The sequence below is a fragment of the Ochlerotatus camptorhynchus genome, unplaced genomic scaffold (genome assembly GCF_037179485.1).
Source record: "Ochlerotatus camptorhynchus isolate MF236.1 unplaced genomic scaffold, CSIRO-AGI_Acam_v1.1 ptg000503l, whole genome shotgun sequence".
Taxonomy (NCBI): domain Eukaryota; kingdom Metazoa; phylum Arthropoda; class Insecta; order Diptera; family Culicidae; genus Ochlerotatus; species Ochlerotatus camptorhynchus.
In genome coordinates, this window is record NW_027040988.1 from 7,067,486 (window position 1) to 7,091,214 (window position 23,729).

Below are 23,729 nucleotides of genomic sequence, written 5' to 3' on the forward strand. Positions count from 1 at the left end.
TTTTCACCGTGAAGTGACACTCGTAATAGGCCCAAGATGAATCTCGTTTTTTAGATCAGTGTACTTTTGTCAGATTTCACATCCTATCTTTCGCTGCTTTCGTTGCACCTACTTTTTTGATGCTGCAAAAGATGTGGAATATTAAACGCTGTCCAGACTGGAGAGTTATAACATGTTATAACGGTTGTCAAATAATTGCAACACAGAAACCACCATCAAGATAGCGCTATAACATGTTATAACTCTGTAGTCTGAACATACTATTAAAATGAATTTCGAGGTAGATGGCAGAACAGCGATTGGAAATTCTCTATGAAAATACATTCGAGTGGGAGTACGTAGCGAAAAATTAACAGTGTACAAAAATCTCAGTGGAGTTGTACGTTCAAGATGACGTGTTATTTATCATATAGTGATATTATTATGGAGTAATTTATGTTTTTAGTAGATCTAGTAGATACGAAACTGTGTCAGCGGACGTTTAATGGTTTTTGATTGATACGATTCGGTCATTGATAAGTGATCGCCTGTTGGGATCCTTCAGTAATCTGTGGCATTGTATATTTACCCTTTCGTTAATTTTTATTTGTTTCTCTGTAGTCTTGCATACAAAGTCACCGATTATTTGCATAGGTAGATAGAGATGCGAAAGTGTGGAACGTGACAAGATGGACAACGCGTTGTAAATGGCAACAAAATGTAAATGGTTCTTTAAGTTGATTTGAAAGAATAAATTGTGAGAAATGGAATATGATTACTAGTTCATTTTTTGAAATTAGTGCGGAAAAGAAATTAGCTGAAACGAATTGTCAGCGCATATCTAGGAAGATTCATCTTGAATCGGACTTAAATCCCAGACGCAAAGAACGTAAATTTCAAAATAGTGACAACGATTTGACTGATGATGTTTTTCAAGAACTCAATTACTCGTATACTACGTATATTCAACCAGTGGAAACTAACAATTTTAAATTGGTTCACTACTTGACTAGCCTATTGGCTCCAAGTACATCTATAAGCGTACCCCATTCTAGTCAAAATTCTAGTACTATACTATGTTTGTTTTGATTCGCTATGAAAGTTTGACAGATTAAATGAGGGGTTCGTGGATTTTTCTATGTTTCGAGGGGTGCATCGATTAGCTTGGGACCAAAGAGAGTACCAGAGCTGAGCCAAAAAAGTTGAGTACGTTTCTTCGGGACCTTCTGGTCTTAGAGTTACCTCTATGGTATATTCCTTATAAGTCAGGTAACACCGAGAAAAGATGTTTAATGATTAATGTACTGCCCTTTTCAGCATATTTAAAACAGCAAGCTGAGAAAGATGCTGTTAAAGATTTCTGTCTCCATAGGCTCTTATGGATGGGACAACATAGTTTTGTTATTTTCCGAGACATTTTCTGAACAAAATATAAAACTTTTCGTGCACATTGTAAAGCGATTCCAATGTATAACTCATTTTTGCCAAAAATGCTAATGGAACTGTTATGCCGCACAGTGCAGTGTATACTAAATAACACAAAACTTTTCCAATAATGTAGAATAAGCAAGAAAATATTTTTGGCCACCTCGTAGCTGGATCCGGCCCAATTTAGTTCCGACGCCACAGCCCTGTGAAAATGTAAACAAATGGCATAGTCATAATCCACAGCCTCCGGTATGGTGCATACGGGCTTCCAGACGCATTATGTTGAGCATGTCGCGTGACAAATACCCCACATCCCATCCCTTGTGCAACACTTTCAACCATCATCCACTGAAGAGTGGAACTTTCTTGTGCCATTGGCTTGGTCGTTCGTTCGATGGGTTCGGTGTAGTAGTTGCCCGCAGATGAAATAGTTACGATGCCAGGAAACCCTTACGTGCTCGGAAAAATGTTTCAAATCGGGTGAAAAGTGCACAGTTTGCGATGCAAAATATGTTGTTCGGTTGACGGAAAGTGGAATGCGTGTTTTGCGATAGTTTTCGTTGGGAAATTTTCGAAGAAAGTGTCGAAAAACGGTGAAAAGAGGTCGAATTTTTCGAGGATCTCTTGGGCAATTGGCCAGGAACGCACACAGTGCAAGGTGATCGTGGATCGCGACAAGCACGACACAAATACATTTGCGCTTACGAGTTTTGCTGCTGCTGCTGCTGCTGCTGCTGTGGTTTTATTGAGCGTGTGAGTGGACGGGCCACCGTTTGTTTATGTGAAATTGTTGGAATTCCTTTGCCCGATCCTATAAGGTGGGCTTTTAGTTAGTTGCCCACATGCTGACGATCCCGGTGTGTTGTTATTTTGCTCAACCTGCTTGAAGGCTCCACACGGAGCTTGTGCGGTCGACCGTGTATTGGTGGATGATCTTTCGCTTCCGGGGAAAGGGGGCGGGAGTGCGGAATAAAGGAAAATATTTCGCTTCGGGGAGAGAGGGAAGAAAATCCACATTTCTCCTCATCAGTGCGATCGGCGGCATTTAACAGCGGCCAGCAGCGCTCTGTCGCCAATGTGACCGATTTAATCATTTATTGTGAAACGAATTACCGAGCAATTAGTGTGGCTCATGAAAGAGCGGCAGGAAATCGATAACAGTGGCCAATTTGAGCAAAAGAAATTAACCAAGTGCAATCATTACCTCCGAGATTGGTGCATGATTGAAGCTGGAATCGAGGGCAGAGCATGACCCTTTTGACGGCTTGAAGAAAAGTGAAAAATACAGTGCAGCGACATCCATTCATTCGGTGCCATTTTCCCACCATTTAGTGAAAACATGCCAGATCTACTGCACACGTAGTAGACACTTAATATAGAGTTATTTGCTGCTGCTTTGACTGATGCAGACGGTGCCATGTATCACGGTGGAACGAAAGTTGCATGCAAATGAAACACGACAAACCCAGCGATGAGTTCATCGTCCAAGACAAGAAAACGTTCGGGAATTGCACAACCTATCTCAAATATCTTATAGGTTAGTATTCGGTACCACTGCCAAATGGAAAGAAAACGATTATTTCTCGTTGATGTATTACTTTTATCAGCCCCGGTGTCATCTGACTGTGCATAAATGAAGCCCAATTAAGATTCCAGGCGTTCCATCAAACACACATGTACATAAACATACGGCTGCAAGAGACGTATAGTCCAATACGACAAATTTGACACGACACATGGTCCCACATCTCTTTCTCTGCCGCTTCTCTATGGCTCTTCACGTATTTTACACGCATTTCTTTTCCCACACCGTCTTTTTTTTCTCTTCTGTCTCTCGTAATAAGCACAAATTTGCATTCAATATATTATATGCAAATGACGGGACCAGACCATCAGAGCAGCGTCCCCCCAGCACTCAGGCCCTTCCCTATCGGTAAAACGTGCCACTAAAATCCACAACTCAGTAGTTTATACAGTAAGCCCTCCGTCCATCCACCGCTGTTTCTCGGCTGTCCTTCAACCAATTACTTTGATTTGACGTCAATTGGTTGAAGGACAGCCGAGAAACAGCGGTGGGTGGACGGTACCACCCACCGCATATATGGAGGGGTTACTGTACCTACCTACCTACTGTAGCACGCATGATGAAAGTAAAGAAGCTCACTGCTGAAGAAAACATAAAACGGGTTCGTCGCTTGCAATTTTACACGCCCATTGAAGTCTCTAGCGTGTATCGCGCACTCCATGCGCGCCGGAAAATGGAAAATAAACACCCATCGCTAATCGGAATCTGCATGAGCATGAATCAGTGGTCGATCGATACTTACGCCTATCAAAATTTGACTTTGGATTCGATCGTTCCATACGGATATCGGGCCGTTTAGGGCGTAATGAAATACAGGTACCCCTACTGGTACATACTGGGATTATTTCACTTTCCTTTCTCACTGTCTTCTCCGTTTGGGTATGAGTTGAGGGTTGTTTTGCCGTCGTTGCCGCTCTGTATTATACAACAGCTAACGGTGGATCGGATGTGGTGGAACTAGATCTAAATGCGTACCATTATGCTATTTTAAATGTCGATTGGCATAATGGTGAGGGATGTATCATTCCGAACAAGTCAACGGTACAAGTTAAGCAGTTTATTTTCGCTCAGGACATTTATTGGTTGGAGATTTCCTCGACTTTCCTGAGCAACGAACAGCGACTCTCAAGCTTGTTTGACCTGCGATGTCCATGTGGAGAAATTTATAACAAAATAAAAAGCATCGCTAAATCTTTCACAATTTGGAAATATGGCTTATGAATTTAATCTCAAAGCTTGTATGGAGGTGGCTGGCAGTACCTTTTCAGATTCCGTTGAAACTTCCTGGGTTGGATATAAAGACCTAGCTTGCTTAAGCAACTTTGCATACTTAAAAAATCTAAACTACCATTGGAATACTTGGCATGCACAGTTGTACACACCAACACACATTTGTTAATTACTTTTCACTCAGTTGTTGAAATTTGTTTTTATTTAATGTAATTGATGCACAGCAAAAATAAATTTTAATATAACATCCAAGAGCATGCACTTCAATCATGTCGAAAATCTCATGTAATTTGTATGACCACACAAATAATCAAATGCAGTAAAAGCCGCGTAATATCAGTTCATGCACTGTATTAATGATAATTGTGTCCTTTTTGGCAAGTAATATTTCACCATATTTGCGACACGATTGAAGTGCAACCACTTTGATGTGATATTAAAATTAATTTTTTGCTGTGTGGATTAGGATCATAGTTTACTATAGATATGCAAAGAGTAGATAAATCATAACATTTGAAACGACACCAATGATTTTTTTAAACTTAAATTCCGATATGTGCAGCGAGCATTTATCACTTCATTTTTACAACGTAAAAACAAATACATGTTATTTCTAGAATTAAAATCTATTTTTTTACGTACACACTAATGTCGTTTTCGTTTTTGCGGTGTAGCACTGGTGTAGTGTAAGCAGGAATAAGCGCGAGTCTTTGACAGCTCAACATCATTTGTTTGTAAACAAAGGTGCATTCTATATCTACACCCTAAAATATTTCGGTGTACGGCAGTGTAGCACCGGTGTAGCTACACCGCAAAAACGAAAACGACATAAGAAATACCTAAACTTACACGTGACGGAATCCATCTTTAAAATAAAGGATGAGACGTAAACAAACATGTCATGTAAAATTAAGTGCTCCGAGACTGAAAAGTTCCAAAGTACGTTTGATGGAGCCTGGGGGGGGGGGTTGATGACCGTCAAATACGAACAATCGTTGCCTACCTCGCAAAACTGGTTCCAAACGACAACAAAGCCGATGGTTTGTTGATGTTTTTAACCAAATTCACATATGAAAAATCAATGAGCGTAAACAGGTGAGGTCCAGTAAACTTGTCTCTTTTGTTCTCCCGCTGATTAAATGGATGACGGAGTTTGACGTCACACTCCTTCAACCGGTTAAACGGCGGGAGAACGAAAGAGATGACAAAGCCATACATATTTACATCTCATTGATGGATGTTCAGTAGGCGGATTTGACAGCATATCCCGCCCCTGGATTGAGTTGAATTTCACGTCTATTATGACTCAATTTTATGTCAAAATTGATTCTCGAATATGTCAGTCTCAGAGCACCTAAATATACATCAATTTTTCTAAGTGTGTATCTATAACAAGCTTAAACTCTATTCTATCTACTGTTTCTTTTCCTATGTTTCATCTACTGTGTGCAAAGTTATTAGCAAATTAACAGTTCGCGACAAAAACTGTGTCTGCCAAGCATGACCATTGGAAAGGGCTGAACTTTTTTCATTTTTTTTTTAAACTTATCAGCTTACACAATTTTGGTCTCAGAATGAAATGAAGAAAATTGTCTAAAATTTGATAAACAAAAAAAAAATTAAATGTGACACTGAAAAAAAAATTAAATTTATCCTTCTTCGTTATTAATTCTTATTCTTGTGGTGTCCGTTCACCGATCGACCTCCATTCACCGCTCATTTTGTTGAAAATGATCCCAAAATGTGTTTAACCGACTAAAGGGTGGAACGGTCAAAATTGGTCACTCATGATTAAGTGCACACTGATTATGTTATTGTATAAATGATCAAACTTTATTTCTTTTGGAAGTTCAATAACTACAGAATACAGGAAAATTATTTGATTAGGCTTCCGATTTTCCAAATTTGAACTGTCGAGCTTAACGTTTCACACCTTCCATCAGATTTTGTATCACTGTTGTATCAACCTTATTTGATGCTGAACGTCAATTTGCTTTGAAATTTTTCTAATTCATTCATTTCATACGCACATACTTACAAAATGAGGGGTGTGCACGATTAAAAAAAAATCGTAAAATTTGAGTCGACCAACTTTTGACCGTTCCACCCTTTAATTCAATCGTTTAAGATGGCTTCTCATCATATTTCACCTTTTATTTCAAGAGCAAATTTTCATTATGTCGAAAGTAACATGATCATGATCCGAGAAAAATAAAGTTTTGTTTTGATGACTGTAAAGTTATTCCTATTTCCAATTGAACACATATAATCTCATAGTAATAGAAATATTTAACATATTAAGCAGGGTTTTAATCATACAGAGCAGATCGCTAGCTTTCATCTTAAAAAATACTGGTTTTTGAGTCAAAAGTTATTATATGTCGTTTGGTGGCCCCTTATGTTGCTTAACCCAACAAACAATCGCCTTTTGAAGAAACGACTTCTTGACGATTTTATTCAACTGCATGCTTAATAATGCTTGTACAATTTTTAATACTAGCTTCTATTCAGCCCTTGTTCACACAAATCTGGAGAATCTATTCAACCATAACATTGAACAACTTGTTGTTGAATAACGTGTTTCGAGAATCTTTTATTTGACTTACATGAGTTGTAACAGAGCTTATTCGATCAAATTTTTGATTATTCAGCGTTTATTAGACATCATTGTTTACTTTAACAGCGATGCTGTATACGCTTGGGTTATCAGGTGAAGTAACGTTTAATAAGACACTATTATACATTTATTAAACGATTTAATAAAGTAAATTTACCCGAAAAATAAAAACGTTTGATTAGTAATTGTTTTCATTTTTCTGATGAAGCTCGGCGCGGCGCACCACATACAAATATTAGAAAATTTATTACATACATTACAACATGTCATTGCATGGGATTCGAGCCATGTACCTTCCGATCAATAGCCGCTTGCCTTGTCATCTGAGCTATCCTAGAATACATCATATGGGCAGCTCAATAATCAATAAAAGCTTGCTTGCAACTGAACACCTATCAACATTCCTGATAGCAATCCTATAGCTATAGCTATATATCTCCTTCAAGGTTCAGTGGAAATGATTAATTCGTTCATCGTTGTTTTACTTTAGTCCAATTCTACCACTTCATCTCTTCAATTTCCAAAGAAAGGATGCTATGTTATTTTTTAAACTAGATAAGTGAATTCATTGTCGTGAGTGATGTGATCGATGATAACGATTTAATTAATTAGGTGAAGAAAACAAATAAAAAAAGGATTGTGCTTGGAATTGAACTCTCGACCTTCTACTTGGAAAGCGTAAACGGTAACCACTACTCGACTGATTTCGTCTTGTTGTTAGACTGAACCAGTGTTGTGGAATAATGAATCTAATACGTCGTTTATAAAGCATTTACAAAGCATGCGATTACAACATGGACGCATAGTGGTATAAGAGCTATTATTATGACTGTATCCACCTTTATTCAGCAATATTGTAAAGCAATACAATGAAATCTAATAATGGAGCTAGAAAACATTTATTGGACGTCTAATAAAGCATGTTATTAAATCAATTGAAAAGTGTCGAATTAAAGCATCGATGTATGTGCAAATTACACTTATTTAGTTTGTTATTAGATCAAACTTCTGGTGTTGAATCGGGAAGACAGTGAACGTTTATAAAGCTTTTAATAAGTAAATTAATCACATAAGAGCAAACAGCGGAACAAAGGTGCACATATCGATCTCAGTGAGCTTTTTTCAGCACATAATTCGACATCCTGTTTTATTCAGCATTGTACACTGTTATACAGCACTTATTCAATACGTATGCTTATTTGTGACTTTAAATTGTTTGTTGGGAAGTCAAGTTGTATTTACCAGAATATTCGGGAGAATTATCAATCACGACTCCTTACGTGCAGCCCATTCATCATTTTAGGACCACCGAAATCATCTTAGCAACAAACAGTTCGATTTATTCACTTTAATAATGAGAAAGCGAAACAACGAACGTACACTTTTCACTGGTTTCTCTGCGTTGTTACTTTAGACAAACGGCATCTCCATAGAAATTAGGTGACTTAAGTAACATCGAAAAATATTTTGATTGGAAGGTGATTACGTCAAAAAGCTACAATTAGCTATTTGGGTTATTTTTTAACAATTAGCTACATGGGATTACCCCAAGGTTCATGTTTAAGTCCCTTACTTTATAATTTCTATGTCAAAGATATTGATAACTGCTTAGATAATCGATGCACGCTTAAACATCTTGAAGACGATGCCGTGGTTTCCCTGAGAGCTCCACGTGCAGAAATCTTGCAAAAACCATTGCAAAATTCCCTGTCTGGGCACGAAATTTAGGGATCGAGTTTTCACCGCAAAAAACTGAATTGGTAGTGTTTACAAGGAAGCGGTTTCCAGCCCAACTGCGTCTTAATCTTTTGGGCAGAGACATTACCCAATCTTTAACCTTCAAATACCTTGGAGTCTGGTTTGATTCAAAATGCACTTGAGATACCCACACTAAAAGTGTCAACAAAGGATCAACTTTCTACGACCAATTTCTGGGACATGGTGGGGTGCTCACCTGGAAGACCTGATTAAACTGTATACAAGTTCTTGAGTATGGCTCTTTTTGTTTCCTCTCAGCAAGAAAAAGCCACCTAATTAAATTGGAACGCATTCAATATCGTTGTTTACGTATTGCCCTTGGCTGTATGCATTCAACACACAATATGTGCCTAGAGGTTCTAGCGGGAGTAAAACCCCTGCAGAACCGTTTCTGAGAGCTCTTATTGAGAATATTGATTAAATGTAGTGTCAGTAACAACCTTGTGATTGAAAACTTCGAAGAAATGCTCGAATTGAGCATCCAATCTAGATTCGTGCGAATCTATCTTAATTATATGTCATCGGATATTAGCCTTCCGTGCTATAACCCCCCTCGTGTATGCTTTACTACATACACTACACACTACAGTTCCCCCATTGGCTATGATATCTCCATGAAACAGGCTATTCAAGGAGTTCCAGATCAACTTCGGCCTATCTCAATTCCCCGTATTTTTGCTGAAAAGTACCAACAAGTCAATTGCAATAGAAGATTTTTCACTGATGGATCACGCATTGATGGATCCACTGGCTTCGGTGTCTTCAATGAATACTCAACTGCCTATCGGAAACTTCAGGAACCTTGTTCCGTTTATGTTGCTGAGCTAGCAGCAATCAACTTCGCATTGAGGATGATTTCCGACTAATCCATAGGCCGTTACTTCATCTTCTCGAATAGTCTCAGTTCGATTGAGGCTATTCGGTCGATGAAACAAGGTAGTCACTCATCTTATTTCTTTTCAAAGGCAAGGGAGCAGATGAGTTTGCTGGTCGAAAGATCATATGTATATGATTACCTTTGTATGGGTCCCCTCACATTACTCAATCCCAGGCAGTGAGAAGGCAGACTCTCTCGCAAAGGTGGGCGCACAACAAGGCGAGATTTATGATACAAGAATTTCACATGATGAATTTTCCCCATTAAATAGTACGTCAGAGTTCTCGTTTAAGTTGACAAAACGATTGGACAAGTAATTCTCTTGAGCGGTGGTTACATTCCCTTTATTCCAAATGTTTCTTCGAGAGCGTGGTTCAAGACTTATGTCCAACCACTACTCGCTAGACGCACATCTCTACAGAATAAACCTCGTTGACAGCAATATATGTAGGTGTAGAACCGGTTATGATGACATTTGTATTGGTATTGCCCGGGTAATGACGCCTCCAGAGCACGACTGTTCGATACCCTAGTGGCCCGAGGTAGACAACCCTTCCGTGAAGTAAGAGATGTATTGGGAACCCGTGATCTTCCATACATGCAGGCGATCTACGAAGTTCTTTGTTTGTCTGATGTTAGAGTCTGATGTGACCATCCCTTCCTTTCCAAACAACTTCCAGTCATTGTGTCCCAGTCTTAATATCCTCCTGTTTCTGTGCTACTTGCCCCTGCCCTGCCAGGATTTGGTCAACCCTATAATACGCTCAATGGCAAGAAAACGCAACACAATTCAAAAAGTAAATATTTCCACTACGACATAGGCGGTGAATGGGACCCGTGGTTACATGCACTAATATGCCTCGAAATCATTTTTAACAGCATTGATTTGGATGTTTTATATTATATTTACATACATCAGCAATCTTATGATACTTCTTCTTCGCATTTCAATCTTATTGCGTACTCTTAACTTAGTGTTCTAAGATGCACTTCCACAGATATTAATTGAGAGCTTTCGATACACGTACCATTTTTGCATTAGTATAATTGTGTGGCAAGTACAGTCACACTCTATGCCTAGAGAAGTCGAGACATTTTCCAACTCGAAAAATTCGTAGACTGGACCGGGAATCGAACCCAGCCACCTCCAGCATGGTATTGCTTTGTAGCTGCGCCTTTGCCGGTCCCAATCTTATAATAATGACCTACAAATTAGTGCAAAAATATGCTCAATATCCCTAGTAACATTTAACGTTTTATGAAGTACTACAAGGCTTCTATAAAACAACATTCATAAAACCCTGGTCAAGATAGCTTTGCCTTTATTACATCCACCAAAACCTCATTAAGACTAGAATCTGTCTAGTTGGCCCACCCTGAAGAAGGTTCTAAAGACTGCATTATCGAAACATTTCAAGAATGACTTATTGCAAAAAGGTTATATGACGAATGCATTGAGAACCATTTGAAATCCTTATTAAAAGTACCATAAAAGCCATTTAGCACCAATTCATGTACCATTTGCCTTTGACGCTTGCTAAGCGCACTAAAAATAAAGCATCGATCAAGATAAAAAGGGATACATAAATATCATCCGATCTTGCCAAATTCATTGTTCAAAAATGAATCTGTCAAAAATCCTCATAAATTTCCTCATCATTGAAGTGAAAGAATTACTAAAATTATCGAAACTCATATTGTGGTTTATATTTAGGTGACAGATTAAATCTAATGCGATATGTGCTTCGAAAAATCGAAAAAAAAATAAGTCCGGAAAACGTTGATTGGACTAATTATTTTTAATTTAAGAAACAAAATATAGTTATATGTTATGTTAATCATTACTCGGTTATGTAACATCGATCAACTTTATATGGAATATATCGCGAATTGGGTGCCTGTAAATTACTGATTACCAATTCGCGAATTTTCCACGAAAAGTTGACCGATAATATAAAACCATTAATGGACCTTACTGGCTACCATAACCATTACCATTAAAGTTCTCAAACCATAAGTAAAAAGGTTCTAATATAGTTCTCTCTCCGAAAATGTATGGAGAAATCAACTCATTATTTGTAAGGTTCACTTCCAAAGAACCATAATACATATACTATACAAGGTTAAAACTTTATCAAACAAACGTTAATGTAATGTTCCATAACCATTTCAGTTATAGTTTAGCAGGGATTATAAACAATTTTTAACCATTTTCCGTAAGGTCAAGCTTTGGTTCGAGTTTATGCGGGTGGAGCTACAACCTGAGTGTGATTCGGATGATGAGGAAACATTATTCTGTATTCCGATGTTTGATTCGGATTTTAGTATTCAAGACAGTTAAAATCAACAACAGTGAAATATAAGTCTTCTGCTGCTGTTCATCACTTTCAAAACAAAGGTGAAGATTTCAAAAAGACTTAAACGAACCTTAAACCCGATTTTTTATCAAGAAATAAATAAGACCTTTTGGAAAAATCCACTAGCAATGAGAGAAAGATTTGCTCAGAGAGCAAGAGAGTTTCTCAGAGTTGCTCTAGATTGCTCTAAATTTTTCACTGTCTCCCTCCCCCCCCTCGGATCAACTAGATTTACTAAATGATGAACCGTTCAGTTCAGAATTCACTCATCCAGGTGGTGCTGGGTGCAATATAATTTTTAATTTATTGATTACTTGACGTCTTGACTAGATTGAAGATTGCTGTCTTCGACAATGCTGACAAAAGGATGATGGACTAAACTGCCCATAACCGCAAGTCTGTAAAAAACTGGAAATTAGAAAACGGCGTTAACAGATTTTACAAGTTTTCTCATTTTACACTTATTTTGGAGGGATAATTTTGAAAATAAACGTGTAATGTGCGTGTATAAAAATATTGGATAAAATATCGTGAAATTTTTATGTTATGACCAAAATTTGAGTGGGACTGATATGCGATTACATTTAACGCCAATGAAAAACCGCGAGTCAGTCACAACGCCATGACGATGCTGTATTAGTTTAGCACAGTATTGAACAGTATGGTCCCATAGGACGTTATTGAATGTTTTTGGAATTGTTCCGCTTGTTCCGGAGCTATGGCCGGTTCATATTTCGGCGAGTATGGCTTAATTCAAAATCCATCATGCGACACATCAAATTGAGATCAAACATGAGAATTCAGAGCCAAAGTGCTCCGAATACCTAAGGGCTAATGGACAGAATCTGTCTTGAGTCCAATCTCATGACGCAATATGTTATCTAACATTCTTAATTCAATAGAAGCAAGCTTAAAAACATAGCTGTGACGTTGTTTCATAGTTTATTTAATGAAAGCATATTTTTGACGGAAGACTACGTCTGTGATTTCTCTATGGGGGCACACTTTGTGAAAACCAAAAATTGAACATGTAACGAAATTATGAAAGATTTTGAATGTTAATAACTCAGCTGCCCCTGAAAACAATTTCAAAAATTTTATCACCAATCGATCAGAAATATTTCTACGCATCAGCTCAGACTTTATAATTTTTCAAAATGTCACTATTGAAAATTGCACGAATGTGCAACTGTTGCTATGATAATTAAAATTATCACCGATTGTCTGCGAAAAGTGCTTTCGCTAACACACGCTCACTACTTGACTAGCCTATTGGTCCCAAGCAAATCGATTAACGTACCCCATTCTAGATGAAATTCTAGTACTACACTATGTTTGTTTTGATTCGCTATGAAAGTTTGACAGATAAAATGAGGGGTTCGTGGATTTTCCAATGTTTCGAGGGGTGCATCGATTAGCTTGGGACCGAAGAGAGTACCAGAGCTGAGCCAAAAAGTTGAGCACGTTTCTTCGGGAAGTTCTGGACTTAGAGTACCTCTATGGTTGAACTCCATTCGGTCTCACCAAACGGTGTTTATTCAATCACCGCGTGGTGAGTAGTGGTGTTCTCCAGTACACACCGAAAGGCTCCCCGCAAAGAAGCCAGCTATCATGGCTGCCCCAAATGCCCAACTAAAATTCATATCAAAACGTTCTTTTCAGGGCAGTCATAGCCATGCTAAAGAGTATAAACAGAGAGAACTCCGCTCAAATTCCTATTCCTTCACAAAACACAAGCTCCTGCTGCAGTTAACAAATAACATTTATTATATTAGACCACGTAGTTCTACGTCACCATTGCCTACAACCCCATAGGGCTGTCCTTTGTAGTTTTTTCCTAATGGGACGGACTTGCGATTTCTTTTCGCTGTACGACAATTTGGACTCGGTATTGTTTTTCATTTTTCTTGAACAAACCACCTTTTTTCAATAGCACAGCTCAAAAAACATAGATAGATAAACGGAATAATGATGCTAACTCAAAGTTGATAAAAATACAGGTGGGACTGACTTGCGGTTACGGGCAGTAAAGCTCGAATGGACAATGGTCGAAATGGCCAAAAAGTCCAATGGATAAAAGCTCGAATTAACGAAATGTCGAACGAAATATAAAGTAACTGAAGATCGAATGGACAAAAGGTCTAATGAACAAAAGGTCGAATGGACAAAAGGTCTAAAGGACAAAAGGTCGAATTTTAAGCTTCATTCGACCTGTTCGATACTGTCGCTGCTGGAAGCATTATTGTCTCATGTGCACATTTGCAGTCATTTCATACATTCATTTACATTCATTTGCCTCTAACTTTTTTCATCAACAGCTTTTCGCAAAATGATGTATAGAGCTTTTGTAGGTTTTGTTATTAGTCTACAAGTTTTGCTGATAACTCAAATCTGTATCTCTTATGCATCACGAACTAGAGCGGGCAGAACTTGTTACTGTTTTTCAGTGAATGTAAAATACATTCACTGAAAAACAGTAGTGGCTTCTGTTCGCTCTGCTTCGTCATGCATAAGAGATACGGATTTGACTTGTTAACAAAAGTAACACGAAATGAATGCAAATGATTTTCCATGCCTGCTCATGTGTATATGAAACTCCATAAAACATGGCACAATTATGCGTCTTATGACAGAATAAGATTTACACAGGATAAGACACCTACTGAAGAATTATTTTTATCTATCTTTTGCAGCGCCTGCACCAAACAGAAATAAAAAACAATAATGGCCGAATTCCTTCCACTCTGTGATGTACTGTTCAACGTGATCTCGCTGGCTGGTTACTTCTGTGACGTGGTGTTCGACGTCGTGCTCGGCTATGCCCTGTACGAGAGGCAAAAGTTCGCCTATTTTGCCGCCGTTATCGTGATCGTCAGTTTTTCCCTCGTCATTTCACAGGTTTATATTTATGAAACATACAGTATTTTCGAATTAATGTAACAACGATTACTTTTTTTATCCTAGATTGTTTCTGTACGATGGTATTTAAATAAACGAAAGTTGAGAGGTTCAACGGCAGCCACCACCGGACCACCCACGGAAGGTCCGGATAGTCCGGAGAATAGTCTAGAAAAGAAGAAGAAGAAGCCTCCGATCGAGCACGTAACTAAAGCGGCAAAGTATAGCCGATATGCTGTACTGGCACTGCACTGCACCCAGTTGGGTGTTCTTTGGCGTTACGCAAAACTCTTCGTGCCGGTTGACCTGCGCCACGTGAAGCACGAGGTTCGGGATTTATGCATGCTCAGATTAGTGCACGCATTCTGTGAAGCTGCACCGATGCTTCTGCTGCAGCTGTATGTTTTAGTTAATTTGCAGAATGAGAACCACCTGAGTACGCTGAAATTGAAAGCACTAGCCAGCAGTCATCACTTGTCCAGTACGACTCTAGTGCAGCAGACAAGTCTAGCCGAACAACAGCAGAAGACATTCCGGGATCTGAATATGGTTTCGGCAACGTTGTCACTATTCAGCGTCTGCTGGGCGCTGGCCAGTTTCAGCAAGAATGTCCGCCTTCAAAACGTGCATCGATTGGTGCTGACATGGCTCGGAGTGATATTCCAGTTTCTGTGGCGACTCGGCACGGTGATATCGCGTGTTATTTCTCTGACCGTGTACGCGTCGGTCTACAGCCATTGGGTGTTTCTCGTTATCAGTAAGAATGTAGGATTGATTCCTTTCACGACAGTAGTGACTAACATTTTTTGAATTTTCTTCTTGCAGTTCTCCATTGGTTCTCAATGTTCCTGTGGCTAATTTCGCCAAAAAACGTTTTCCACGGAGAGCGGATATCAAGACTGAAGAAAGCCATGCTCGGAGGGTTGATTGCCTTCGTTTATATTTTCGCATATATCAATCTGCAGGAAGTTCGGCATCGACAGAAAATGGTGCGTTAAAGTTAAAAGTGATAAGTCTGATAAGAATTCGTAAGTTAAAACTGTTATTTTTTTTTTTCAATTCCAGCTTACCTTCTATGTGGTGATGTTTATGGAAAATTGTTTACTGGTGTGCCTCTGGATGGTCGGCATATGGCATAACCGTCCCGAGGGATGGTATACTATCCCAATATCGGTACTGTGTAGTTTTGCCATCGGTTTGTTCTTCATGGTAGTGTACTATCGATACTTTCATGTAAGGCGACTGGGCTACGAGTCGGGGGGACGAGCGCCATGGACCGGTAACAAGTGTGGACATTGCCTTGACTCATGCCGTTGTCCAGAAAATGCCGAACACGTTGAGATTGGTAAATTCACAGGAGGTTGTGGCAGTCAAAAGTACCCCCATGCCATACCGGGTGTATTTAACTGTCGATTTTCCAATCCGGTGAACGCTGCAACCAAGAGGAAAAAGAAGAAACCGACTACTTTTGTGCCGCCTCCAAATCTTGCCATTCAATCTAATGCTACAGATCATGGAACGGCCATCGGACCGATGGCAATACCGTTTTGGAGAAGGCCTTTGCCAAGGTCTCACACAGGGGGGTCCAGTGAAAACGAGGGAAGCAGTATTGGTTCAAGAGTAAATATCCAGCAGAAATTGCAGGAGAAGAAGCAGAAGCAGCTAGCCGAATTGAAAATCATTGAAGAGGAGATTAAACAGGGAAAACTGGGTGGACCTGGGACGGGCACACTTAGTTCTGGAGACGATGGAAAAGCCACTCTACCGAGGCAACCGATTCCCCGGGTCAAAAAGCATATCGATATTGATCCGATGGATTGGCGACCCTCGAGTCCGGACATGGCGGAAATGTCCGTGGAGAAATCCTTCAACGATCTCAACCTGCTGCTGGCAGCTAACCTAGATGATGTAAATAACTTGAACAAATTTAATTCTAATTACGATCCCATCTACAATAGTTTTGGACTAAACGGGATCAATATTTCGGCATTAGTTACTATGAAAAATGCCGAAACACAACAAGCAGTGGCTAACAATAGGAACATGTCTCCCATTTCCTCTCAGATCTCGGCAACGGAAAGCAACTCTCTCACTCGCCAAGTTCATCCTCGATCGAAAATGCTGCCAAACAATGTGCCAAGAAATCCGTTCGCTGAAAACTACCGGGGAGGAAACTTTGTAAATTTGTACGCCGAAGCCGCTGCCAACGGTAATAGGCCCCCGTCTATTAGTCCGCGGAATGCAGAAGTGACTACAACCAATCGAGCCGTACTATACGACAACCACAGTCGACTTTACATGGATGCAAACCATCCGCGTCAGGTGTCCGGCACGTACAGTAGCATGGAAAATGCAGGCGCCGAGAATTTGCCATTCCCGTACAACGTGGTTCCACCTCCACGCAGCAAGTTGGACAGCCGGGCAACGCCCACGATGCCCAACAACACCAGTGCCACCAACACGGGAAGCAGCAGTGGCCATAACAACAATAGCAGCAGCACTAGCAACAATGTGCCGCCCAGTGTGCTTCCGGCAACGGCGATCAACAACCTGAACAACACCAAGCGGCAGATGCAGCGAGCGAAAACTCCGGAGATTCTACTAGCGCCACACTATCTGGAAAACTCCCGGATCTACTACGATTGGGTGGCACGAGAAGCGGCTAATTTCAGGTGAGTGTGTTTTATTATTCACCGTGAGTTTACTTAGAAATTCAAATTTGCATTTCGATAAGGGTTGAAGATGGAGACGCTCGGTAATTCAGATGCATTGCAATATTTACACCCTCCAACGAGTGATGCCAATATTAAGGAATATTCCATAGATTGTCAGAACTGATCAATTTCCTCGAATTTACGTATCGATTGTTGAAATCAACGGAATCAATTATCTGAACTGATTTTTTGCAAATGACTCCCTAAAATCCAATTTATAAACCACACAAGAGCTTTTATCGTAGTGTTGCAGTCACTCTTAAGGAAACATGTTGTTCAGATAATGTTTTGGCTCAATCCAACTGTACATTATGTGTACCTATACTGCGTTCTCTGATACACCGATTTATGATTCATGATTTTTAGAGGAGGATCAAAGAACGGGAAACATTATTTGAACTTGATTCCTTGTTTCCTTCTGCAACCCTGCCATCACAAGTCCCTTATCTTGATCCCATCTGCGGGTGAAATGTCTTGAAGTCCTCTGAATTTGTCCTACAAGTCATTGGAAGTAGTTCCAAACGGTCTGTTTGATTCTACATAAACAGGTACCATTACGAACAATATAAGGTTGTGATGATATCCCGAATCACCTATAGCCGCATATTATGGTTATTTCCTATACGGGTATTTTTTAAACGGCAAGTTCTGTCAAGCAGTTCTCAAACTTTCGTTGGTTGTGGCCCACTTTTAGAAAGTCAATAACCTCATGACCCATCAGTTTTGAAGATAGATAGTATTATGTGCGGCGCTCAATGCATCCGAATGTGATACGTTCTGGCAACAAAGTAACAGCCAAATCTCTAGTCCAATCTAACTGTCAACATTTGCCGCAACGGATCAGATTCGGATGCATTGTGCGTGGGGCTCTTATGCCCAGAATGATCTTAGATTATCATTCCATTTACTAAACTCATCCGTTGATGAGGGGCGGTGAGGGGTGGTCCCCCGCCTCCACTGGCAAAAATAATGATCGCCGATTTGCTAATGTACCTCCGATGTGCGGAAACGGTTCTACCGATTGTTAGACACTTAAGTCAGATGCTTACGTCAGATGGCGACTTAAGCGTGTAACGTATAAAATGTTCATTTTAAGCAAAGATATCATATTAAGAAGACTGGCAACTTTGCCAGAATTCAAACGACAGATACAGTAACGCTGCACTTGAGCGAATGTGGAAGCAACGCATAGAAAAATGAGCAAATACACAAACCTTTCTTCTGAGGATATAATCAAAATCATTCGAAGCATTTACCTTTGAGCGTCAGATGGCGCGATTGTACCTGCCTCATAGCGGTCGTATGAAAACATGAAAGAGTTGCCAGTCTTCTTGATATGTTGTCTTCGCTTTAAGTCTGATATTGACGTTAAGTATCTCCAATTATAAATAATTTGTTAACAATATGCTGTCCAAAACAACATCTAATATCATTGTGATAATATGTTGGTACATATCGGAATCTACTTGAGTTAATAACCTAAACGCTATTTTATTTAAAATGGGTATAGTAAAGGTATCGTACTCTCTTTTTCTCTACAGACTTCAAGAAGCCGACAGGAACCAATCGGTAGTGAGTAGCGGTGACGAGAATCTCGATGCCGTGGATGATGTCCATAACGGTCATCGGATACCGTCCGACATTGATAGTCAGGTAGGATCTCATTTTCAATACCCAACCCGTCACCCACGAAATTACCGAACTGAATTTTACATCTATCCCGCACAGGTGTCTCTGCCACGATCCTACACGCTGCCACGGGAGTTCAAGTACTACCGCCGAAACAAGGGCCGTAAGACGATCAAAAACGAGCATTTCATCGCAAGTACCAATAGCAGTGATGGCGACGTCGATAGCGGTGACGATAACGAGTCCGAACAGCATTCAAACATTTCCAACAATTCTCAGCAGCGATTGAAAAACGCCACGCCAAACCCCAATATTGGAGCAGCCACGCAGCGATTGAACAATCTTAACAAAAACTCTGGCACCGTTCACTACGGCCAGAACATATCGCCTAGTGCGACCATGTTGGCTAACGGTGGTCCATCCGTGGCCAACTCTAGGCAGGTGTTGAATGCTACACCCCAGAGCATGCACATGGTCAATGGGTATAGCAACAATCTGATGGCAAATAGTGCCAAGCAGGTCCATAGTTTGGATTTAATTAATGGTGTAGATAGTGCGGTTGGTGGTGGGCCTAGTAGTGGACCCGTGTCCTACAATAGCAGACCGATGCGACTTCGGATGTACGGTGCCAAGAATGGGATGGTGCGGCACGAAACTAAATTATGATTATTGCACTAAGGTATGAACTAGAATATTTATCTATTTTATTTTAGATAGGTAGCCTTTTTAATGGAAATGATGAAAACGAAACGTGTTTTTGAGAATATTAAACTCCTTGTGATATAATTTTAATGTTTTTCATATTGAAGATTGGTTGCTTAGGCGATATGTGAAAGCGATACAAAATTAGAGACTGGCGCTTTAAAAACGACTATTTTAATCAGTTTATGTGAATAGATTTTAACATGACCACTCAAACAAAATGTTATTTACTTTACTACTGAAAACTCTAGGTAATTTTACTTAACTCATATAGCGTAAGTTGCTCAGAAATGCATTTTAAATAAATTCTCGAGATCAGTTTCATGAGAAAGAAATTCCCATTAGTATTTAGTTTCAGTGTATCAACGGCGTGCCAATTCAAGATTGAGATGCTGCCATTAGAGTTTCCAAAATTTGTCTTATAGCAATGTGTAATGCCGTTATTAACGATTAAGAATAATCTTAGGGATGCTCTCCAGAAAAATCTTAGATTTTACTTTACAATACTCTTCCAATTCTTAATAATTCTCGCAGGAACTCGCTTTACAATTTGTCCATAATTATTTACGGAACATTCATTTCAATTCTCCTAGTAGAACTTTCAGAATAACAATGGAATTATTCATAAGTTGCATTGGAATTATGCCAAGAATAAACTAGGAATCCTCCTGTTAACCCCCTGAGAAGTGTTCTTTAAAAATCAAGGTTGAAATGTTCCCAGAGATTAATTGTAATTCTCCGGAAAATTACCCAGAAATTCTCTTCAGCATTCAGAATGCCCATAGTTCAATTGGAACTGTCCTCGAAATTGCTTGGTAATGCTTCTAGAAGATACTTAGAATTCCATTGAGATCCTCCTCGTAACTCCCTAGAAACTATCCTCAGAATCGGGAATTCTCGCGTAACTTTTCAAAAGGTTCTAAGTAGCATTTTTTTTCCTTTGATTTGTTTTTTCCGTCGATTTTGTTTTCCGTGCTGAGCACCAATGCTACCGACGTGCCAGGAAGGCAGCTCCCACACCTGGACCCTACCTATCGACCCATCAACTCATGAACCGGGGACCAACGGCTTTACTTCCCATCCGAAGGAAGGCGTGATCAGAGATGTTATGCCTCAGAACATCCCGGCGGCGCCGACTGGGATTGAACCCAGGCCTGCTGGGGTGAGAGGTAATCACGCTTACCACTACACCACCGGCGCCGTTATGTAGCAAATTTAAACAAATCGAATTACTCGATACAAACTATTGCTCTTCTATCATTGTATGTGATAAAAAAAAAACATTATATGTGATAGAATTATTCCTCATAGAATTGTATTGGAACTATCGTCAGATTACCGCTGGAATTGGGTTGTTTAGGAGTAAATATTAGTAATCTGCATTAAAAATGGAGCTGAAATTATAAATTTCATCAATTCTGGTGCACTGGAACTATTTTAAATAAATGCGATTAAGCAAAAATCACCATCTTAGCGCCCCCTAGTGGGACTTCGTATGAGAGCAACCTGTCAACTAATAGATTTATGATGGTAAGCTCCATCCGAGGGGCGATCAACTTCATAAATAAGCTGAATTGTACATAAACAAAAAATACGTAAATGTGTACACGTTGAAACAAAAATACTCAAAAATACCTTTCATAATGAATTGAATACACTTTAATACAAAAATACACAAAACATAAAAATATATTAATACGAAAAAATACAAAATACACCTTTTTAAGTCGGGTAGATGAATTGAAAATACTTAAGTTGACTGCCCCGGGGCTTCAACCGGTATTATCATAGAGCTAACTCTAAGACTAGAAGCTCCCGAAATAACGTGCTCAACTTTTTGGCTCAGCTCTGGTACTCACTTCGGTCCCGAGCTAATCGATTCACCCCTCGAAACATTGGAAAATCCACTAACCCCTCATTTTATATGTCAAACTTTCATAGCGAATCAAAACAAACATTGTGTAGTAGTAGAATTTCGACTAGAATGGGGTACGTTAATCGTTTGCTTGGGACCAATAGGCTAGTCAAGTAGTGAGCCAATTTAAAATCGTTAGTTTCGTATTGATGGTATTATCCTCGCGAATTAATCACAAATTCGTTTTGATGAAACCTCGACTGCCAATCGTCTCAATTTTTGGAAGACTGATTTCCGTTTGCTAAGGCGTTCCTTGTCCCGGATTGACTGGAACGTGTTAAATGACTTTGATATCGATAGAGAAGTCGCTCGCTATAATTGCCATTTACGCAATTGTGTTTGTGCTTCAATACCGAAGTGCCTACCTCCAAGAAAACCACCTTGGTCTAATGCTACTCTCCGCACCCTGAAACCCGGGACGGGACTTGACAATCCAGCTTCTCACACTTCTTAATATTTTTGATTAATACCCGTCGAAAATAAGTGCATGGTGTTTGACGGAGTTGATCAATGATGCCAGGATTGCCAGGAGTTTCTACTGCAGTTTAGCACCTTGTACATCATTTTTGCTTATCACAATAAAACAACCATTAACAAAGAAGAATATCCATCGCTTAAAGCACGCCGTGGACCCTATTTTCCAACTTCACTTTCGCAAATATAAACAATTAACAACGCCATTGACGTCAACATTGATTCCGGCATCACTGCCAGTCAGATTGATGTGATCCATCTGTCCTTTTTATTCCACGATTACTACTTTCAAATCGACCAATCAGCAACTCTCGCAGCAACTGGCTCGGATTTGACAGCAATTGGCTCGAAATCGCTACCCGATTGTCAAGTCCCGTCCCAGCCTGAAACGAGTGCGAGCTAGAGCTCTCCGCGCTCTCACGTATCGACAATGTACCCTTACAAAACGAAATTTTTCAATTGCCAGCAATGATTATCGCCACTACAATAAGCTTCTTTACAATAGGTATGTAATTCGTACTCAACATAATCTGCAAAGCCACCCCCAAGGGATTCCGGACGTTTGTGGGGGAAGGAAACTGGTCTGCCTTTTTTTTCCTTTGTTTAACGTCGGTCTCTGTTCCGCAATCTAGTGCCAATCACCGACGGACATCGATTGCCATCCATTGACGGCAATCGAATGTGCAGGAAGGCAGCTCCCACACCTGCGTAGGATATCGTCTGTCGTCTGCCGTCAAAGATGTTTCTCGACAATGACGTTGTATTGACAACCGAGGACAAATGCAGCCTATTTGCTAGGCATGGCATGGCCAATTGGCCCAGTTTTAATGCAATAATTGAAACTTGATATGCGAACTACCTTAGGAACATAGGTTTTATGTCAGTTTTATCACACTCTACACGTGGTTGTTAAAAATGAAAACACAAAACCTCCTCCAGGTCAGAAAGTTTTAACAACCTTTTGATGAGAACATAATTGTATGTTTTGTTTTGGTTTTATTCTTCAGTTATAAGTAGTGATACAGAACCACCTTACAGCTACCGTTAAAACAATGAAGTCTGAGTTTTAATTTAGTTGTCATAAAACAGTTTTATAGACGACTTAACGGCCTGATTCTATGACAAGCACACAAAACCGTAATACAACCACAGGTTGCAAGCAAGGTTGCAAAGACTCATTTCAGCTAAAATAATGTTTTTCGGAATAATAAAACCAACAGATGGTATGATGGCATGTTTTACTTGTAACTTACGAAGAGGTTACAAAGTATGCGTTGGAAACATAAAACCTGTAAATTTTGCTTTCTATGAGTAACAATCAGCGATTTGCTGATCGCTGAGTGAGTGAGTGAGTGAGTGAGTGAGTGAGTGAGTGAGTGAGTGAGTGAGTGAGTGAGTGAGTGAGTGAGTGAGTGAGTTTGTGAAAAATCGCTGATTGTGACTCTCATGAAGTGAAATAAACAGGTTTATTCTTATTATTATTATTATTATTATAACACATTCTTTGCAACCTCTTCTTGTATCCTACCAATTCAAAATTTGATCATGGCATCTAATTATTTCATA

General features: G+C 39.6%; 1 protein-coding gene across 2 annotated transcripts; it reads left to right on the top strand.

Moving 5' to 3' along the window:
- The first annotated feature begins 1,816 nt into the window (after nt 1–1,816).
- On the top strand, nt 1,817–20,080 carry LOC135712711 (uncharacterized). 2 transcript variants are annotated; one of them, XM_065235725.1, is made up of 8 exons: nt 1,817–2,944; nt 14,525–14,729; nt 14,796–15,486; nt 15,555–15,718; nt 15,795–16,637; nt 16,794–17,401; nt 18,985–19,096; nt 19,172–20,080. In XM_065235725.1, exons 2-8 carry the CDS (start codon nt 14,556–14,558, stop codon nt 19,736–19,738), a joined length of 3,159 nt encoding a protein of 1,052 aa, XP_065091797.1. In that variant the 5' UTR covers nt 1,817–2,944; nt 14,525–14,555; the 3' UTR covers nt 19,739–20,080. The 2 variants fall into 2 exon arrangements, with proteins under 2 accessions (XP_065091797.1, XP_065091796.1); XM_065235724.1 differs by having other exon boundaries at nt 15,795–17,401.
- Nucleotides 20,081–23,729: the final 3,649 nt, after the last annotated feature.